Source organism: Puma concolor, chromosome B4, assembly GCF_028749965.1.
Source record: "Puma concolor isolate L17-30 chromosome B4, mPumCon1.1.hap2, whole genome shotgun sequence".
NCBI classification, from domain to species: Eukaryota; Metazoa; Chordata; class Mammalia; order Carnivora; family Felidae; genus Puma; species Puma concolor.
This window is the reverse complement of record NC_141673.1, coordinates 7,217,982-7,237,029: the sequence shown is the minus strand read 5'-3', so window position 1 is coordinate 7,237,029 and position 19,048 is coordinate 7,217,982. Positions and strand designations below refer to the sequence as shown.

At 51.5% G+C, this 19,048-nt stretch overlaps 1 protein-coding gene across 2 annotated transcripts; it reads left to right on the top strand.

Annotated features, from left to right (window-relative positions):
• Positions 1-39: 39 nt before the first annotated feature.
• On the top strand, positions 40-18,238 carry CCDC134 (coiled-coil domain containing 134). 2 transcript variants are annotated; one of them, XM_025926999.2, is made up of 7 exons: positions 40-197; positions 2,035-2,153; positions 3,020-3,141; positions 3,328-3,412; positions 5,611-5,792; positions 6,086-6,157; positions 14,210-18,238. In XM_025926999.2, exons 2-7 carry the CDS (start codon positions 2,051-2,053, stop codon positions 14,333-14,335), a joined length of 690 nt encoding a protein of 229 aa, XP_025782784.1. In that variant the 5' UTR covers positions 40-197; positions 2,035-2,050; the 3' UTR covers positions 14,336-18,238. The 2 variants fall into 2 exon arrangements, with proteins under 2 accessions (XP_025782784.1, XP_086568277.1); XM_086712151.1 differs by lacking the exon at positions 40-197 and adding an exon at positions 237-511.
• Positions 18,239-19,048: the final 810 nt, after the last annotated feature.

The following is a 19,048-nucleotide window of genomic DNA, read 5'->3' as shown; positions in this document are numbered from 1 at the left end:
GTCAACGGAGCGGTTGTCGCGGCCCGCGCTCATTGGCCGGGAGCGGCGCGGTGGGCGGGGCGGCGCGCGGTGATCCTTGAGCGGCTGCTAGCGCCAAGTGTGGGGTTTCGCGTCTTCGGTGTTCACCCCGCGGACCCTGGAGCCGGGCTGCACGCCGACGTCCTATCCGCACTTCCCTTCCCGCACCTCCCGGCCTGGTAGGTGGGGGCAGGGGTCCCGCGCAGGCAGGCTCCAGGTGGCGAGGGCAGGGCGTGGGGTAGGTGGGGACCAAGGGCCCCCAAACCGGTTGCTGGGGAGATTCGCGGCCCCGAATGCGTCTCGTTGGAAGGACTCGTTCTCTCCTCCGGGAGCCCCACAAGGCTCGGGGCAGCAAGCCGGGTCCGCGAGCCCGCGTAGCGGTCTCAAAGCCCGCCACCGCCACGCCATCCTTGCAGAATGTGTTCAGAGTCGCATACCCAACCTGGAAGAGGTCTGGGAATGCACGGTGCGAGGAGCAGGATTGAGAGGCTGGGTAAGTGGGAGTAACAGTGGAAAAAAGCAGGATCCGCCCCCACGCATTCTGCTTTCTCGGTTTTCCTTTCCCACTTCTCTCCGGCTTCAGTCATTACCGGCTGTCTGATACCCTGGCCCCAAGTTCTGCCCTAGCCCGGGTCTGGTTCCCTTGAGTCTAGAGCGTGGCGTTGGAAGGCAGGTCCTGGGTGAAGTTGGACTACTCCTTCCCATTCTTTAGGCTTCAGGTGTCCGGTCTTCGTAGGGTGGGGGCGGTTCTCTGAATGACCTCTGCCAGCTCAATAACTGAGCATCTGTCCCCTGGAGCAGGCATCCTGATAAACCAGTGGCATCTTTGAGGTAGCCTATGCTCATTTAGACTCTTGGTTTAGCCTGGGAATAGCTGAGTGACTTTGGGCAGTCATCTGGCTTTTCTGTGCCTTGGTTTCCACATTGGTAAAACTGATCAACTGTCATCAGAGTGTGAGGCCTCCTCTGACCACTGTGTTTAATATCTCACCCCACCAACTCCCTCATCCTTCTGTGCTTGTTTTACAAGTTTATCGATTTTCTGTTTCCCCTACTAGGGACATAAGTACCATGAAATGCAGTAATTTTTGTGTGCCGTAGGCACTGCTGTATTCCCAGGTCTAACACAGTGCCTCGAACGTCGTACTCAAAAAATAATTAAGGAATGGTGCCTGAATAGAAATAGGTGTTACTTGTGGTGCCTGTGGTTCCAAAGTGAATGAATGGCAGCCTGCTTATCCAAGATTGTGCTGCCTCCATTCCTGCCTGCATCCCTTCTTCTGTTCTTTTTTTTTTTTTTTTTTTTTTTTTAGGTTTTATTTTTAAGTAATCTCTACTCCCAATGTGGGGGGTCAAACGTAAACCTTGAGATCAAGGGTCGCATGCTCCACTGACTGAGCCAACCAGGTTCCCCAGCACCACCACCCCCCCCCCCTTGCCTTCTTTTGTTCTAACGACAGAAGTCAGAGAAGGAGGGGAAACTCAGAAGTTTCACATCCCCCCTGACTGCCTGGACTTCCTTAACCAGATAACCTTCTTGGGGTCCAGGATGAGGGGTGCTGAAAGGGAATGATACTGGCCAGCCCCCACTTTCCCCAGGCGTGATGCCTTACCCAGTCCTTTTTCCCTAGAGCAAGGAGGTGACTTCCTTATCTCTTTTACAGGTGAGAAAGCTGACGTTCCAGAGGCTAAGCTATTTGCCCCAGGGCCCACAGACAGAGGCAGAGCCAGGGCTCCAGCCCAGAGCTCTAGACACCAACCCCTGTGCTCTAAGCATTCCTTTATTGCCAGTATTATCTTTTCTCCTACCTCCTACCATCCCACAGTGTTTATTGTGTGTCTGGTTGGTCACTGGCCCTGGGCTGGGGATGGGGCTCCGGGGCTTCCCAAAGCTGGGTTCTTGGTATTTGGAGGCTATATCAAGTTGGGAAGTTGCTGTTCACCTGCACTCTGCACTCTTTATTTTATATAACCAAGCTCTGGATCTCACCTCCTCTCTCTGGGTTACTTTCCTAGCTCTAGGATCTTGGATATGGACCTTCTTCAGTTCCTGGCCTTCGTCTTTGTCATGCTATTATCTGGGACAGGAGTTACAGGCACCCTGAGGACCTCCCTGGACCCAAGCCTAGAGATCTGTATCCTTTGGGGTTGGAGGTGGGGTTAATGAGCTGTTTCTGAGGGGTCTGTAAATAAAGTCTGTACCCACACCCCCTTGGATTCCAGAGATGGAGCAGACTCAGCCTATGGGAATAGGGGAGAAAAGGTGAGGTGCTCTAATCAAGCCTTGATCAAGTCAATTTTCTTCTGGTCCTCAGTTTTTCCACATGTTAAATGGAGAAGGCAAAACATACTTCTCAGAGCCATCAGGGCTCTGAGGATTGTACATGTGCTTTGCATCTTGTGGGTGAGACCCTGGGTGGAGACCCAGGGTGGAGGCCCTGGCATACAGGGGCTACCTACTCTGGGCCAGACCTTGGGGACACAAGAAGAATCAGGACCAGTCATCCCTGGTTTTGAGGAATTCACAGGCCTCTCACTATACTTTGTGGTTAGCCCTTTAATGAAACATGGTGGGGGAAGAGGGGCAGGGAGAAATACTGCGCTGTGGCTTTTGAACTGGGTCATGAAAGAATAGAAATTCATGGAGAAGAGCGGGGGGGCATCCCAGGCAAAGTGTACAGCGGGAGCAGAGGAGTGGAGGTTCTGGGAATAGTGAATGGTTGCAGTGGATGATGGGAAGATCATGAGGAGGGGAGGTTAGGAGCCAGGTCCTGAGGGTTGTGTTCAGGGCATTGGATGTAGACTCCTCAGTGAAATGGACAAATGATACCTTGCAGGATGCCTCTGCTTCTCAGTTTGTTTCTTCTGTGGGGGTGGGGGCAGGGGGAGTGTCAGCCATGGGCATCTATGGCCCTTGCAGATACTTGCTGTTCGGGAATGGGCCCTCTGGATTGGGACCACTGGATTGTCCAGGCCAGCCCCTTGACTTAATGCCACCCAGACAAGAAGATGTTTGAGGTGAAGCGGCGGGAGCAGCTCTTGGCACTGAAAAACCTGGCACAGCTAAATGATGTCCACCAGCAGTATAAGATCCTTGACGTAATGCTCAAGGGGCTCTTTAAGGTGCGTGTGGGCATGGGACAGCTCACCACCAGGTCTTTGGTCTGGGCACTGACAGATGGGTAGGAGTTCCCTGAGGGGCTGGTATTTAACGAGGGGGAACTACACAGATTTGAAATAGATTTTAAATAAATAGGGCCGTCTGTGAAGGGCTCTGCAGAGCCACTCAGCCTGGGTGGGTTCCCTCAGGTGCTGGAGGACTCGCGGACAGTGCTCATTGCTGCCGATGTGCTCCCGGATGGGCCCTTCCCCCAGGACGAGAAACTGAAGGATGGTATGGTCCTCCCAGTCTTGCTCTTTCCTCCTTCCCACCACCTTGATCTTCTCTCGCTGCTCCTTTCCTCCTTTTCTCCTCACTCTTTTTCCCTCTGGAAGTATCCTCTTATGAAACCTTTCACGTGGTCCCCTTGGGTGTATGGACACTTAATTCATATTTCTCTGGGCATTTCCAGGCTTCAGAGCCAGTTTCTGGGCCCCTGACATGGATATAGTCCTTTGTACTGTACTGTGCTTGGGGCAGGGGAAACGGGGGGGAGCCTCTGCCCACAGCCCCACCTCAGGGGCCCTTGCCTTTTCTATCACCCTGACCATTCTGGTAGAGAAGGCAAGGGTTGTTCCCATTTATAGGAGAAACACAGAACAGACCTATTGAAGGGACTTGCCAGTGGGGGCAGTTAACAGCGCTCTTTTCTACTGTTTTAAAGCCTCAGTCCCCTTAAATCCTTTTTGAGACAAGGTGGGGAAAACAGATAAATAAGAGAGAACGGAATGTTTCTGTGTCCCTTCATCCCCTTTTCTAAGACTTTTTCTCCAGTGGTAATTCCCTTCCCACCCCCTGTTAACTGATTATATTCTAACGATAAAACATTAGATGATACTGTCTGAAAGAGGATGGAAATAGAACTTATATATCAAATGGTGGGCACTTTATAAATATCATCTCAAATCTCCACTATAACTCTGAGGAAGGCACCGTTGCCTTCATTTTCCAGGTAAAAGAGGACAAGTGTTTTGCCCTTGCAAACCTGTAAACCAAGCTAACTCCCGAGTTCTTTGAGGTTCAAGATTGTTCTGAGGTCCAGAGGTCCCTGCTCCACTAGTCTTAGACCCAACTTGGCATGTCTTTGGAGGAGTCTGCTTTTCTCTGTGTGGGCTGGCCAGTGCTGGTGAGGCCTGCCTGGGTCTTATCTGCAGGGGTGGCTCAAACAGGGACTTCTGGCAGGGCTGGGTATATAGTTATTTTTCATGATAGTCTAGGTTGGGGGGACCTGCCGCCATGGTGGACACACTAAGTTAGTCTGAACTGATCTGTTGACCAGAGGAAGGATATTAGTGAGAAAGTTAGTGAAATTCAGATAAGGTCTATTGATTAGTATCAACGTTAATTTCCTTATTTAGATAATTGTACAATGCTTATGTAAGATGATAACATTAGACGAAGCCGAGTGTAGGAGTTTTATGATGCATGATGGAAGTCTAAAGTTATTTTAATATAAGAACCTCAGAAGCATTTAAGATAAAATGGTGGGGGGGGGGGGGGGTTGGCGCCTGGGTGGCTCAGTCAGTTGAGCATCCAGCTCTTGATTTTGGTCACGATCCCAGGGTTGTGGGATTGAGCTCCATGTCAGGCTCTGCACTGAGCATGGAGCCTGCTTAAGATTCTCTCCCTTCCTCCCTCCCTCCCTCCCTCCCTCCCTCTCTCTCTCTCTCTCTCTCACCCTCACCCCTCCTCCCTTCCTCCCTCCCTCTCCCCCTTCTCTCCCTCCCCCCCTCCCTCTCTCCTCCTCTATTTCTCTCTCCCCTTCTCTCTCCCCCTCTCTCCCTGTCTCCCCTTCTCTCTCTCTCCCTCTCACTCCCTCTCTCCCCATCCCCTCTCCCTTCTCTGCCCCTCTCCCCTGCTTGCACATGCTCTCTCTTTCTAAAACAAACAAACAAACAAACAAAAAGATATTTAAAATAAAATTGGAAGGTATTAAGAAAACCAAAACAAACCCTAATGTGTTCCCTGGTCATCCTAACAAACCTGACTCCTCACATACACTGCAGTTCTGTGTTAACACTGGGGCCTGGCTCTGGATGTTTGGAGGCCAAGTTGGGGAGGTCTGACCCAGCCAAGCTTCATGCGATACATGTCTTCATGTGCGAAATGGCACCCACCTCTCTGGTCCTTAAAACAAATGAGTTTTCTAAGCTATGAGGTATAGCCACCTGAGCCTCCGTTTCCCATCTGTAAAATGGGAACAGCAGCCACATCTCCTTCTAAAGGTGGTTTTGAGGATTCAGTGTTCTGGGGGGACATAAAGCCCTTAGCATACACTACACATGTGGTCAGCCCCTATGGATAGTGGGCACAGTTCCCTTCTCTGACTAGTAGGCTTAGTGGGCTTCCATTCTCTGAAGGGTGTCTGGGGCTGGCCAGGTGGGCAGGAGAAGGGCATCTGTCTTGGCCACTCATCAGGATCCTCTTGCCAGCTTTCTCCCAAGTAGTGGAGAACACAGCCTTCTTCGGTGACGTGGTGCTGCGCTTCCCGAGGATTGTGCACCACTACTTTGACCACAATTCCAATTGGAATCTTCTCATCCGCTGGGGCATCAGCTTCTGCAACCAGTCGGGCGTCTTTGACCAAGGGCCCCACTCGCCCATCCTTAGCCTGGTAAGGACTGGGGGCAGAGGAGGTTCAGGAGCCCTCTGCCTGGTGGTGCACCATGAACCTTGCATCTGCCTTCAGTTAGGCCTGAATGTCAGCCCTTGGTTGTGGTTTCTGTGATAAGCCTCAGGGCACCTTGAGATGCAGTCTCAAGGGGTTCTGTGCTGACCTGGGTCCCTAGGGGTCATCACCTGTTTCACGTCTGCCTAAGCCTTGGGCCTGAGTCCCACTGTGGAGGGAGTAGCCGCGGGTAAGGAGTCAGGAGAGGCAGAGGATGACTAACTTTTCCTCATCCGCAGATGGCCCAGGAGCTGGGGATCAGCGAGAAAGACTCTGACTTCCAGAACCCATTTAAAGCAGACCGCCCAGAGGTAAGCTGCTGGGGCCTGTGGCCATGTTTGCTCTGCCTCTGCGGGGTCATGGGAAGCCAGGTCATACTGGGGATGGGACACCTGGGGTGGAGCATGAAAGCCTTTGACTTGGAACCAGACATGGCTTCAGTCTGGATCCACATACCATTATTTGCTCATTGGTGCCTTTGGGCAAGCCACTGCCCCTGTCTTAGCCTCAGGCTCCCTGTCTTATCATGGGGTATGGACCCCGGCTGTGGGGGATAGTCAGAGCCTATGAACACACCCATCCTGATGTACAGTAGGCATCTCACATCAGGTGGCTGCTAGGCAAGGTCAGGCCGTGCTTCTCTACCCTTGAGCCTTTGAGCACTCAGCCAGGCTTCTGTCTCACGTTCCTGCATATGCTTTCAACCTAGGGGACTGAGGTGGGCTCTGAGGGCTGAAGGCTACAGGGTAGGACCACAGATGGGGACATGCAGAGTAGAAGGGAGGAGGGAATCAGGTGTCAGGGCAGTGCATCAGGGGCAGGAAAGCCTGGAGGACTGGACTTGTCAAATCATAGGCTCTCTTCTGGTGTAGGGAGGGGTGTCAGGGTCCGTGAGGGGTCTAGGCCTGCTACTGTTTCATGGATACTGACAGGTCAGAGGCATCAGAGTTCATTATAGCAAAAGCAATATCTGGCCTGTTGGCCTGGCCGTGTGGGTTCCCTATGTTCCTCAAGTCATCCACAGTGACACAGAGGGGCCCAGGCAGATGCTGCACATTCAGTGGCTTTGCATGAAGGTGAGGAATAGCGAGTTTGGGATATTCACAGCCTTTGTAGTGAATAGCGGCAAACCTGCTTTTTGAGGGGCAGTCATCCTGTCACCCTTCCAGGTGGTTCTCTGCAAGCAGTCCTGACAAATAATACCCAGATACAGAGAGGTCAGGGCTTTGCTTTCTTGTTGTACCCAGTGAGAACGTGCAGGATGCTCAGGGCCCTGGTTGATTGCCTCCCCCACAGTTTACCTGTCAACCCTGTGTGTTTTGGCTTAACTTAAATTTCCACGTGAATGTGCTATTCAGTCTGATTGATCAGTAGAGGCCAGGACCAAATGTGTCCTAGACCAAATGTCTCATATTGCCATTTGATTCTGGCTACCATCAACAGGACTCTAAGCAGCAGGACGAGGCCAACCTGCAGTGTTGATCTCAGCCCCCCAGCTTGCAGACTCAGCCAGCTAGGATAAGTCCTGGGTGGGCCAGTAGGCTTTTGTTGTTGTTGTTGAATGTTTATTTTTGAGAGAGAGGGAGAGAGAGAGAGCGTGAGCAGGGGAGGGGCAGAGAGAGAGGGAGAGACAGAATCCGAAGCAGGTTCCAGGCTCTGAGCTGTCAGCACAGAGTCCGACGCGGGGCTCAAACTCACGAACCGCGAGATCATGACCTGAGCCGAAGTTGGACAAGAGTTTAGACTGACCTATTGATCTTTGATGTCATTGTCAACAATTACAGGGAGCAATAGATGGACCCAGAGCAGCCCTCATCCCCAGTGAAGACACATTTCATGGCCCACTGTCTCCCATCTGTCACGACATGGTTTGAGCCACTGTTATATTGTTTATCTGAGCCCTGAGAGCAGTGTCACTATGGGATTGCAGCCTCATTTGCCCTATGTGGCATAACCCAAGGCCACTCAGGCATCAGGAACAGCAGATGGATTTGTATCTGTCAGATTAAAACAGGTTGTATTGGCCTTTGTGCCTGCACAGGGTCACTTAGGGAGCTGCTTTTTATGGCATCAGGCACAGCAGAGTAGTTTACTACTAACCACATCCCGGTGAGTTTTCCTTTCACAGGGCTGAGATGACACACCCAACAGCCAATCACATTATCAGCTGCAACTGCCACTTGGCTTGGACAGATCCTAGGATTGTTTGCCAAGTGGTGGTGCTAGATCGAAGAGACCAAGAGGATTAATTGTTCCCTCCCCAGATGCTAAGATTATTGCTACAAAATCGGTGTGGCACATCCCAAGACCTAGATAGAATTCCACTTTTTCTCCAGTCCTTCTCTACTCTCACCTGGAGCTTTCTTTCATCCAGAAGGGTCAGATGTGAATGGGACAAGGGCATATGTCATTTTCAGAGACCCATCATACCTTCCATCTTGGGCCACTGTAGGGGGACTTGGCAGGGAGCGTACTTAGCCAAATGGTCATTATTCTAATGATTTCACGTCATACCATTTCAACCAGGGACTCTAGGCAGTCAAGCCAGAAATACAGAGTCCTCTGCTTCATGCCCATCCATGGTGGCAAGTACAATGCCACATCTAGTACAATGGTGTATTTAGATGACGAAGCCAGTTAACTGGGCACTATAGGCTTGATCTGCGTTTTGATTCTGGTTGGTGTCATCAGAGAATGGGCCTTATGATGGGCATCTAAACAAGTGACCCGGACTGTTCAGCTGTCAACCATAGTTTGTTTCCATACTTCATGGCCCCAAAGAGGAATGGCTGCCTTTGATCTGCCAGTCTTCTGATATGGACAGCTAGGACGCTGACAACGGTCACTAGAAATAAGACATGCATGGTGTTAGGAATATTATCTAGGCAAGGGTGGTGGCTTTTAATTCAGATCATTGTCTGACTGGCCTTGATGGCATTATCACTGGGGCTGGATGGCTGCCACCGCCAATACACAACAGTGTCTAGGATTCCCAAAAGCACCCCTGGATTTGATGATTCGCTAGGAAGAATCACGGGAATCAGTGTACAGTTGTGCTCATGGCTGTAGTTGATTATAGCAAAAGAATGCAAAGCAAAATCAGGAAAGGGAAAAGGCTCTTGGGGTGAAGTTTGAGGGAAACCAGGCACAAACCTCCAAGAATCCTCTCCCAGTGGAAGCACCCAGGACATACTTAATTTCCACAGCAACAAGATGTGACATGTGAAAAGTTGTCCTGAAAGGAGGCCCGTTAAAGACTCAGTGCCTAGAGTTTGTATTGGGAGCTGGTCACTTAAGCTCCCTCTGCCCAGTGCATTCCATAATTCCAGAGTCCCAGGACGAAAGCAAGGGGTTCAGCATAAACTCTATTGTTTGCACAGTTTAAGCTCAGTGAGTCACTCTTATCACTTGGTGGGAGTCGTCCCAAAATCCAAGTTCCCAGACACTAGCCAAGATACAGCCCTAGAAACAGGCCTTTCAAAGGATAGCAGTCGGGCCAGCTATGTTAACTCTTTTGCACAGTACCATTAGCTCTTAATTTAGGAGAACGATCAATGAGCCAGGCCTGAGTATTTAGGGGAACTTCTGAATCAAGAGCCCCTTTGAACCAGTGGCTTTGCTTTAGGCAGCAGAATGGGAGGTAAGGGTTTCCCTACTAGGGTTGCTGTTACCTCGTCACATAACATCCCTCGAGGTTGCTTGCTATAATCACAACCCTGATAAATGGCCAGTGTAAGAATAGTCCGGGCATACCCAGCAAGAATACGGAAGGACACTCAAGGCCATGGCAAATTGCCTTTCCCCGGGAGGGGCACCCACATGCTTTATTGCTGTGAGGCTGGCTCTCCTGGCCCTGCAGGTCACGAAGGCCTCTGACATGGGAGGAGGGTGAGAGCATAGACCAGAGAGAATGGGTGCTAGGATAGATTGAGTTTGGCTTTGTCACAATGTGCTCTGCTTGGAAGTAACCATACCAGCAACATGCTTTCCTTACTTCTCATTGGCTAGGGATGGTCTCAAGATTTTACTCGCTTTTTAGCATCCAGCATGGACCTGTCCCACCAGCAGCCCAGGCTTGCTCAGCTCCCTTCATGCACTCTCTGTGCTAGTGAGTGTTCTGTACATAAGTACTTCTTATGTACCCATAACTAGAGCCAACTGGTGTCAGGCTGTATGCTGGCCACTGCCCCTGTCCAGAGGGAGCTGGCCCTCTCCCTGCTCACAGTCTGTTGGGGAAGGTGGCAGGGAAACAGTCCCAATCTAGCATGATCACTGCACCAGTGGAGGAGGGAAGTGTGATGAGCTGTGGAACCCTAAGAGGGGACCTGACCCTGCTTCAGCAAGTAGGTGGTGGAAGCTCTGGGATGAGTAAGAGCTGCTGGGTGGACTGGCCTGGAGAAGACCCTCTAGGCCAAGGCACTGGCTTGCACAGAGCCTCGGAGGCATAGCACATGCATTTATTTATCATTTGGTGAGCATCTACCGAATCCCAGCTGCTAGAGAAGCAGAGTAGCCCTGCTCTCCTGGGAGTGCCATTCTAGTTGGAAGATACAGTCAATAAAAAGCATATAATAATGGGAGGTGGTGACAAGGCTATGGAGAAAAAAGCAGGGGAATGTGCTTAAGTAATCAGGGATGAAGTGGGAGTACAACTGCTATTTCGTGTGACTTAGATGCAGAAGGTCTTACTGAAAAGACCTGAACAAGGTGAGAGAGTGAGTCTTGTATCTAGAGGAAGAACATTCCATGCTGAAGGAGCTGCAGTGCACAGGCCTTGAGTTGGAAGCATATTTGGAGGGGGAAGGGGAAACGTGAGAAGAAAAGGTCAGAGTAGGCCAGATCACAAGACCCTTGGGGGTCTTCTCCAGGCCTTTGACATTTACTCTGAGACACGTGGAGAACAGGGTGATAGGCTCTGACTTCCCCCTGTAGAGGATCAACCTGGTTGTTGTGTGGAGAGTAGTCTAGGGGACCAGGGTGGGAACAAAGACACTGATGAGGAGGCGGCTGTGCTGGTCCATTTGGGAGTTAATAGTGGCTTAAACCAAAATCAGGGTGACAACTTTGAGGATGGTGAGATTCTGGTTGTTTAGAAGGTAGAGCCAATAAGATTAGCTAAGGAAGCAGATGTGACATGAGAGGGATGCAGTAAGAAGGACTAGAAGACTTTTGGCTTGCACACATGGAAGAATGGGGCTGCCATTTTGTAAAATGGGCACACTGTGGTGGGACAAGTTTGAGGCTTGGATAGGGGAATCAAGACTTTGTTTCTGGACCTGGTGAGCATCTGAATGAAGATGTCAAGGAGGCGATTGGAAATAGGACTCTAGATTTCAGGTTGAAGCTGGGACTGCCAATGTGAGTCATGCCTATGAAGGAAGGTGTGGAGAGCCGTGGCACAGGTCATGTTCCACCACCCCGGGGCAGGTAGAGTGTCAGGGCAGATAGAGGGCTGCATCCGGGGACGTGCCTACTGGTAGAGGAGGGAGGATCGGAGGAACTAGCAAAGAAGCCCCAGAATGACAGTGTGAGAGTAGAAACCCAGAGAGGATAATTTCTGAGACCCTATGAGAAAAGTGCAGCAAAGGGAGTGAGCGGCTCATAGAATCTGCTGGAAGGCCAAGTAGTGTGAGGCCTGAGAACTGGCCAGTGGGTTTAGCAAGATGGACACTGGCCATCAGAGATCATAATATAAGCTGTTTGAGTGGAGCAGTGGGGACAAAGGTTGGATTTTGAGAATGAGAGGCAAGGAAGTAGACGCAGCAAAAGCAGACTACCTTCAAAGAGCTTTCTTTCCAGAAGGAACAGACCAATGGGAACATAGCTGGAGGGGGTGTGGATTCCAGGGGAAATTTTAGTCAGATGGGAGAGACTAGGCATGTTGGCATGTTGATGGGGAGAGCCCATTAGGGAGGAAGAATTGGTGGTGCAGGGGCAGAAGAGTTGCTGGAGCCCCATCCTGAGGAAGGAAGGCAGGGGAGAAGATCTGGCGCCTGGGGGAAGAGTCCATCTTGTCTGGAAGAACAGGTTGCGCACAGAGGCGGCTGGGTTGGTGGGAGTGGAGGTGGGAGCTTGTGGAATTTTCTTCTGTTCTTGAAATAGCCAGGTCATGGTCTGTGGGGGAGGGGAGGAGGGTTGGGGGGCTAGAGAAGGTGTGCCTAGGAGAGCACTGAGGGAGCAGACCAGGAAGACTGGTCTGGATTGCCAGGCAGCAGGAAGGGCCCGCTGGAGGTTAGCATCAGGAATTTAAAGTAGGCATTAGTTAGGCCTAGTGGGGAAGGGGTCTGAGAAAGGGAGAGTCAGTGTTTCTCTTCTGACCCAGCTAGGTGTGGGCCCTCCTGGTGAGGCTAAGCCAGCTGGGGTTGGAAGGCCCAGATCTTCTGACTTGCTGTAACCCAGCCAGAGCCAGAGGGTATGGGGTCCTCTGTGACCTGGGAGGTCAGCTCCTCATCCCTCCCAAGAGGATGAGAATTAACTCCTAGCAACAGGAGGCAGAGTGTGGTAGGGGGAACACTGGTCGGGGAGGTGGGAGGCCTGGGGGCTCGTCCCAGTTGTGCCTCCCACTTGCTGTGTGACTTAAGTATATCATCTACCCTCCCTGGGTCACACTTCTCTGATTTTACCCCACCTTCCAGACTCTCATAGTTCAGCCTAACATGGCAAGTAGATTTCTGCACAAGGTAGAGCTTCTGGTTTGTTTTTAATGTCTACCTTGATCACACATTTGTCAAATTTGCCCTAAGAACAAATAAAGCAGGCATATTTCACAGCATAGTTAACATGAGTTTGGGGTACTATTATGGTATTTCATATGCTAACATGATTCACTTGTTCATTTAAAAAATACATACTGAGTGCCCTCTATAAGCCAGGCAGGTCTTGTGCTAGGGACTCGTGAACAACACAGGATCCTCCTGTCCTCACGGAGAATGTTTTCCAGTGGGGGCGACAGGCACGAAGCATGTGATCATGAGGGAGAAGCCCTGAGAAGGAAATGGAGGAGCCAGGCGGGATTCAGGGCAGGTCCCCCAGGATGGCGACAGCTGAGCAGGAGCTAATGTGGCAAAGGTGGCAGGGGCTGGAAAGATCATTCTGGGCCTTCACAGCACATGCAGAGGCCTGGGGGTGGAAGGGAACAGGGAAACTGAGAGCCCAAAACAGGGAGTGTGAGGGAGGAACACAGAGGTGGGCAGAGCGGGCCTGCAGATGGAGCATGTGGAATTTTATCCTGAGAATAATGCAGTCATAGAAGGGTTTAAGCAGGAGTGTGACATGGTCAGATTTGCATTTTGGAAAGAACTCACTGCAGTGAGGAGAAGGTCTTGAGAGGCACCACAGTGGGTGTGGAGAGCACTGGGAGGCTCCGAGTCATTGGGAGAGAGGTGGAGGTGGTGATGAGGGTAGCCATAGGGGAGACGGACAGGAGGAGATGAGTTTGAGGGACACTTAGGAGTTAAAACGAGCCAGGCCTTGGCCAAGGAGGGAGAGGGGTGGGGGTGGGGGCCTCACTGTTCACGAGGACGGGGACGTTGCAAGAGGACTGGGTTTTTGCGAAGATGGAGCCATGCCAAGTTTGGGGCACATTTGGGACATCCTAGTGGCATTTAGACATGGAGATGCAGGTATGAGGGGAAACTGACATACATACCTAACAGAAGCCGTGAGTTTAGATGAGCCAGTCTGGAGAGGGCAGAGGGAGAAGAGCAAAGGCCCTGGGAATCGCAGTCGAGAAATGCGTCCACTGAAGTCCTCCTCCTCCACCCTGGCTCATTCTGGGTTCTTGTCACCTCATCAAGCACCACCATCCCCGCACCGTGGAAGCCGTGAGCCTGGGCACCACGATCTCCTCCACCTCTTTTTCAAGGTCTGCCAGTTTGACCTCTGGCCCTCTGCTTCCCATGCACTCCTTTGCCTGGGCTTCTCTGCAGCTTGTTCACAAGCAGCAGGATGCCTGCGGTCTCTTGCTCTCACTGGTTGCCCTCTCCTCCTCAGGGGTATAGCAGCCGGGGCCCTGGAGGGGTCTGCGGTTGTCTTGGGCACTCAGTCCCCTCACCCTGAGAGAAGTCTGCTTATGGTTTCTCAAATGCGCCATGCAGGTTCACACCTTAGCACTTGTCCCTCTTCCTGGAATGTCCTTTTCTTCCCTCATTCTGTCGGCTTGGTGAGCTCCTGGTTGTTTTTCAAGACCCTCTAAGCAGTTTTCCCCAAGCTCACTGAACTATCTCGAAAGAGTCTGCGGGCTCCTTGAGGGCAGGGCCTGTGTCTAGGCGATCTTCCTGCTGCTGCAAGCCCACAGCAGCCTAGCCTCAGACAAACTCTTTGCTCCCCACAGACTAAACCAGACTGTTCTGTTTTTCTTTCAGTTCATTTCCAGCACTGACCCTTTCCAGAAGGCCCTGAGGGAGGAGGAGAAACGCAGGAAGAAAGAGGAGAAGCGGAAAGAGATGCGAAAAGGCCCCCGGATCTCGAGATCCCAGTCTGAGTTATAGCAGGAGTGGCCCAGGGCTCAAGGGGCCAGGAGGAGACCAGTCCGGAGGAAGAGGCAGAGGCATCTACTGGTGGTGAGAGCCAGCTCTGTGAAAGGGGAGGTGGCCTTTGCTCAGCCCCCTGAAGCTGGCTCTGCGCCCTAACTGAAGTGACTGGGCCACAGAGGGCTGGATTTCCTTCCTGGGGCCTTCCTGGAGTGGGTGCCAAGGAGGCCTTCAGAGGATGCCATGCTGCAGATCAAACCATGTTGAGATGCTAGGGGAGGCTGGAAGGATCCTGGACTGGACCCTCCCTTTGAGTTAGGACCACTGACCAGCCAGCTGCCACCCTTCATGAGGAGGCAGCAGAATCAGGCTCTGAGCCACTTGTGGAAGTGCCATGCCTACTGATGGCCCCACTGTGGCACTGAGCTGCTCAGCACGGGTCCCAGCCCCCTGCAGAGACACAGGAGAAGCCAGCAAGCCCTCTGGGCTAACCGAGGCCGATTTGGGCCCCTGGGAGCTGTGAGCCCTTTCAGAGGGTAGGGGCCTGGAGGTGGGGGGGGGGGGGGGGTACCAGAGGTCCTCACAGATGTAGAAACTACCTTAGAGGATGTTCCCACCTCATCAGGAGGAGCCCCAGGCCCTAGCAGGGCAGCGAAGCAGGGGCTTGGCTTAGGCCTTCTCTTCCCCTTCTCAGCACCATCCTTCATGAAGAAGTGTCCCGGGAGGGTGTTTAGCCAAAGACCTTAGAGCAACATGATCTCTGTCCTCTGACATCTGGGACGGTCCATGAGCAGGTGCAGGGTAGAGTCAACTTGTCCTCCAGGCAACTCTAAGAGATCCTTGGCCTGTGGGTAGGGGCTGTTGGGAGACAGGCTGTAGCTCTACAGGAGGCTGTGCTTTGTAAAGGCAGACCTGCTGCAAGCTGGATTGATGAGACTGAGCTCCCCATAGTAGAGACCAGTGGCTGTAGAGCAGGGAAGCTGCAGGGGAATTAGGCCCTGAATGGGCAGCTACCCTGTAATAATGCCCCTCCCAGGCAGAAGAGGGAAAGGCTCTGGTGGGAATTCTACTTTAGTCTCTTTGACCTGGCCAAGCCAGGTCCCCTTAAAAGAGGAGGGACACATGACCATCCCAGAACCCCCTAGTCCCCCACCACTGACAGAGCCCAAGAGAGACCTGAGTCTTGTCTCAGCCCCTCAGACTTGCCGAGTGATCCTGGCCCAGCCTGTCCCTGTCCTGTAGCTTCACTGGCAAAATGAATTTGATAATGTCTGAACCCTCCCCAGCCCTAAACTGCTTCTCTGAGGCTGGGGCCTGGTTTCTCAGTGACAGATGCCCTTCTCTCATGGTTCTTCACCATCCCATAGGTTTGCTGAGCATCCCTGTTTACACAGCCGAAGAGAAGGACCCAGTCTTCCCTATCTTCACCTCTGTCCTATCTGGCACCCCCCATCCTCCTAGGCTCTTCCTTCTACACCTTTCGCCTCTTCATCTTGGTCGATTCCTTCCTCTTCATCCTCAAAGGGGCCCAGGTTTTCCCATCTGACACCTTCAAAGAAACAGGCAGAACCACTCTGCTCTCCCCCTCTCCTTCCCTTTGATGCCGTTGCTGATTGTTGTTACTTGTTCCTGGGATTCCCCCTCAAGTCTTACTGCAGACAGAGCCCTCTCACCTCGAGGCCCAAGGGCATGTGTTTGTCCAGCTTCCTTACAGCTAGGATTCAGTCCCAGGAGAAAGTGCCATCAACCAGATGCACCAGCCTGTGTGGGAGTTGTGCCGGTGAAGGTAGTGGCCACTGGGACCAGAGGTAGGGGGTCAGGGGGTGGGGGGTTCTAGTGGCCAGACCAACACCAAGGGTGCCCAGTGGTGGCAACAGTGATGTCTTCAGTGGTGTTTTCAGCATGGTCTAGGATGTTTTTCCTGTCTGCTGAGCTTCCTAGTTCAATCTCAGGCACCCCTGGAGAGTCTGGGAGCTAGCTCCCCTGTGTCCTCTGAGGCAGGATTTCTCAGCAGTGGCACTATTTACATTTAAGGCCAGATAGTTCTTTGTTGTGTATATGAGGATGGCTGACCTGTGTGTGTAGGATATTTAGCAGCATTCTTAGCCTCTGCCTACCAGATGCTAGTAGCAGTCTCCAGACATTACCACATGACCCCTGGGGACAAAATCTCCTTAGTCCACAGCACTTGTCCCTCCTTATCCAAGCCCTACATCTTCCTCTGCTGTCCCCAGTCACTGCCCTCAGAGAGATGCTGTTGGAAGCTCCTTGAGATGATCCTTCCAGGCTTCTGGGCTGCTATGTTGTCCTGGTTCTCTGCCTTTAGTCTCAATCTGCTTTGTCTCTTCCTGATTCCGCTTTCCTTCCCCACCCCTTAAATGAAGAGTTTTAGCTTAGTCTCTCCTCTCTGCTCTTTTCTGCTTGGCACCTTTATCCTCTGAGACCCCAAAGCTGATGACACCTTCCCTCTTGCCACTGATAATCCTCAGTCCTTAGGTTTCAGCTTATCCAAAACCAAACTTGTAATTTCCCATCCCCAAGCCAGCCTGATCTTTGTGTCAAACCATGGGGTACATGTTCTTGCGTAATGCTGGAGGAAGTGACAAATCCTGAAAGATTGGGGGAGGAGGGAGAAGGTGACAAGGCACTGTGAGCAGAGGCCTAAAAGGGGAGGCATCAAAGGTACTCAGTGAAAAAGCATGTGCAACATTCTCTTCTATGACCTGTAGTAGTTGCCCAGTCTGTGGTAGATCTCTGGATATATGGTTGTCTAGTCCCTCCCTTTCCAGATGAAGAACCCAGGTCCTGAGGAGTGACTTGTCTAAGACTGGTCCACTCTTGAGAGCCAGTCTCTGTTCTCCCAGCCAGGGCAAGGTGCCCGCTGGGAGAGATGTTCAATTAGGTGGGATCCAGGGCCATAGGGACAATGCCAGTGTTTCGCTGGGTGCAGTGCAGCCACATTTTTTCTGCAATTTCTCCTGAGCCTTCATTTGTGCTCCCTCAGGCCACTTTCTTAAGCCCCACCGCTTCTAGGCAGATCCAATAGGGAGTTGTGGGGACATTACAGAGTGGGAGGTACTGTGCCCGACCTGCTGCTTAGGTTGCCCTCTGCAGGGCGAAGCTCGGGCTTTGGGTTGGGAGACCACTGTACCAAACTGAGTTATGGTAGTCCGGAGACAGTCACCCCTCAGTGGGGGGAGCCCTGTGAGAGGTGCAGTCCAAGGTGGCACTGCCCAACTCCATGCCTGATCCAGGGCAGGTTATCAGGGTTTAGTTTTCCTGTTTCAGGGTGAGACTGGTAGGTGTAGTCTGCGTATAAACTCTTCTGCATGTAAACAATGAAGAAACATTCTTGTCCTTTTTTCCCCCAAAAATAAGTCACTTTTTTCTTATGTTATACATGTTCATTATAAGAAGTAATTTAAACAATACTGAAACACCAAGAAGAAAATAAAATTCACCCTAAGTCCAACCACTCCCATAATCATGACTGACAACTCAGCTCTTGGACCTTCCAGCCTTTTGCCCTTCATGTGAGCACATAGATCCCTATTTTTTCAATTGCAGTAGCTGCTTTGTACGGGCACATACTATATGCCAGGCCTTATGCCAAGTGCTGGCTGCTGGCAACTCCTCCTGCCTCAGGGCCTTTGTCCATATCATCTGTTCCCCTGGCTACACTAGACATGATTCCTCAAAATTTTAGGTTTCATCTTAAATGTCAGAGTCCTTTAACTGACAACCTAAGTTAGGTCCTTGGTTAGTTTCATCACCCCCTTTACTCTCTATTGATTACCTGTACCTTACCTGCTTTCTATTTTTGTTTAATGTCTGTTCTCTTCACTAGACTGGAAGCTCTCAGAGGGCAGGAACTGCCTTTTTTTGCCTGTCAGAAATGTTCAATAAATGTTGTCAAGTGAATGTGCACATGATCTCTAATCTTCCAAACTGAGAGGACACTTTTCCCTGCATTTTAGAGATGACAAAATGGGAGGCTTAGAGCAGTTAGGCCAAGGTCACACTGCATAGTGGATCCATATGTCTGCCTCCACACAGGCTACTACGCGCTCTCTTCTTTACCTCAAAAGCGACAGCTCTGTTACCATACTTTTCCTTTTTAACAATATATTGTTAGAGCATTTGTCAATAAGCATTTATGCACATGACCTTTAATGATAGTTCATTCCATTGTGTGGATGTAATTTATTCATTCAGTCCTTTATTGGGCTTCCCAATATTTGCCCCAGTTACGTCTCTGAACTTCTATATTTGCGCACTTTGAGCACTCATAACTTTTATTCCATAGGATAAATTCCTACTGGTCTGCACATTTGTTTACATGGAGACCAGCTGCAAGGTGGGGCAGTGGGAACTTGTGGGCGGGCTGCACGTCAGAATCCCTGCTTCACGGCCAAAACGCTCAAGCCTGGGTCACACCTTAGGAGGCCTGTGGTGGGTCTCGGGCTCTAGCATTGCTTTAAAAGTCTGCAGGAGGTTCGGAGGGACCCAGGGTGAGACCATAGGAGTAAAGCGCTTGGTCGCGGCAGGTGCAAAGGCACAGAGGTTGTAAAATGCACTCTGCACTTGGGACAGTTCACAGCCCACGGCGAACCTCCATTTCCGCCTTTGCAAGGGGCTTGCTAGGAACGCGACTTGAATGATCGAGACTCCTCCGGGCCCCAGTGCTGGGGGCCAGGTTTGATTCTACCCGCTCTCCTAGGCAGGCTGGGC

Coding starts and splice junctions, on each gene's coding strand:
- CCDC134 (XM_025926999.2), top strand. CDS start 2,051: ATGGACCTTCTTCAGTTCCTGGCCTTCGTCTTTGTCATGCTATTATCT. Junction 2,154..3,019: donor GGACCCAAGCCTAGAGATCT/GTATCCTTTGGG, acceptor AATGCCACCCAG/ACAAGAAGATGTTTGAGGTG. Junction 3,413..5,610: donor GGACGAGAAACTGAAGGATG/GTATGGTCCTCC, acceptor TCCTCTTGCCAG/CTTTCTCCCAAGTAGTGGAG.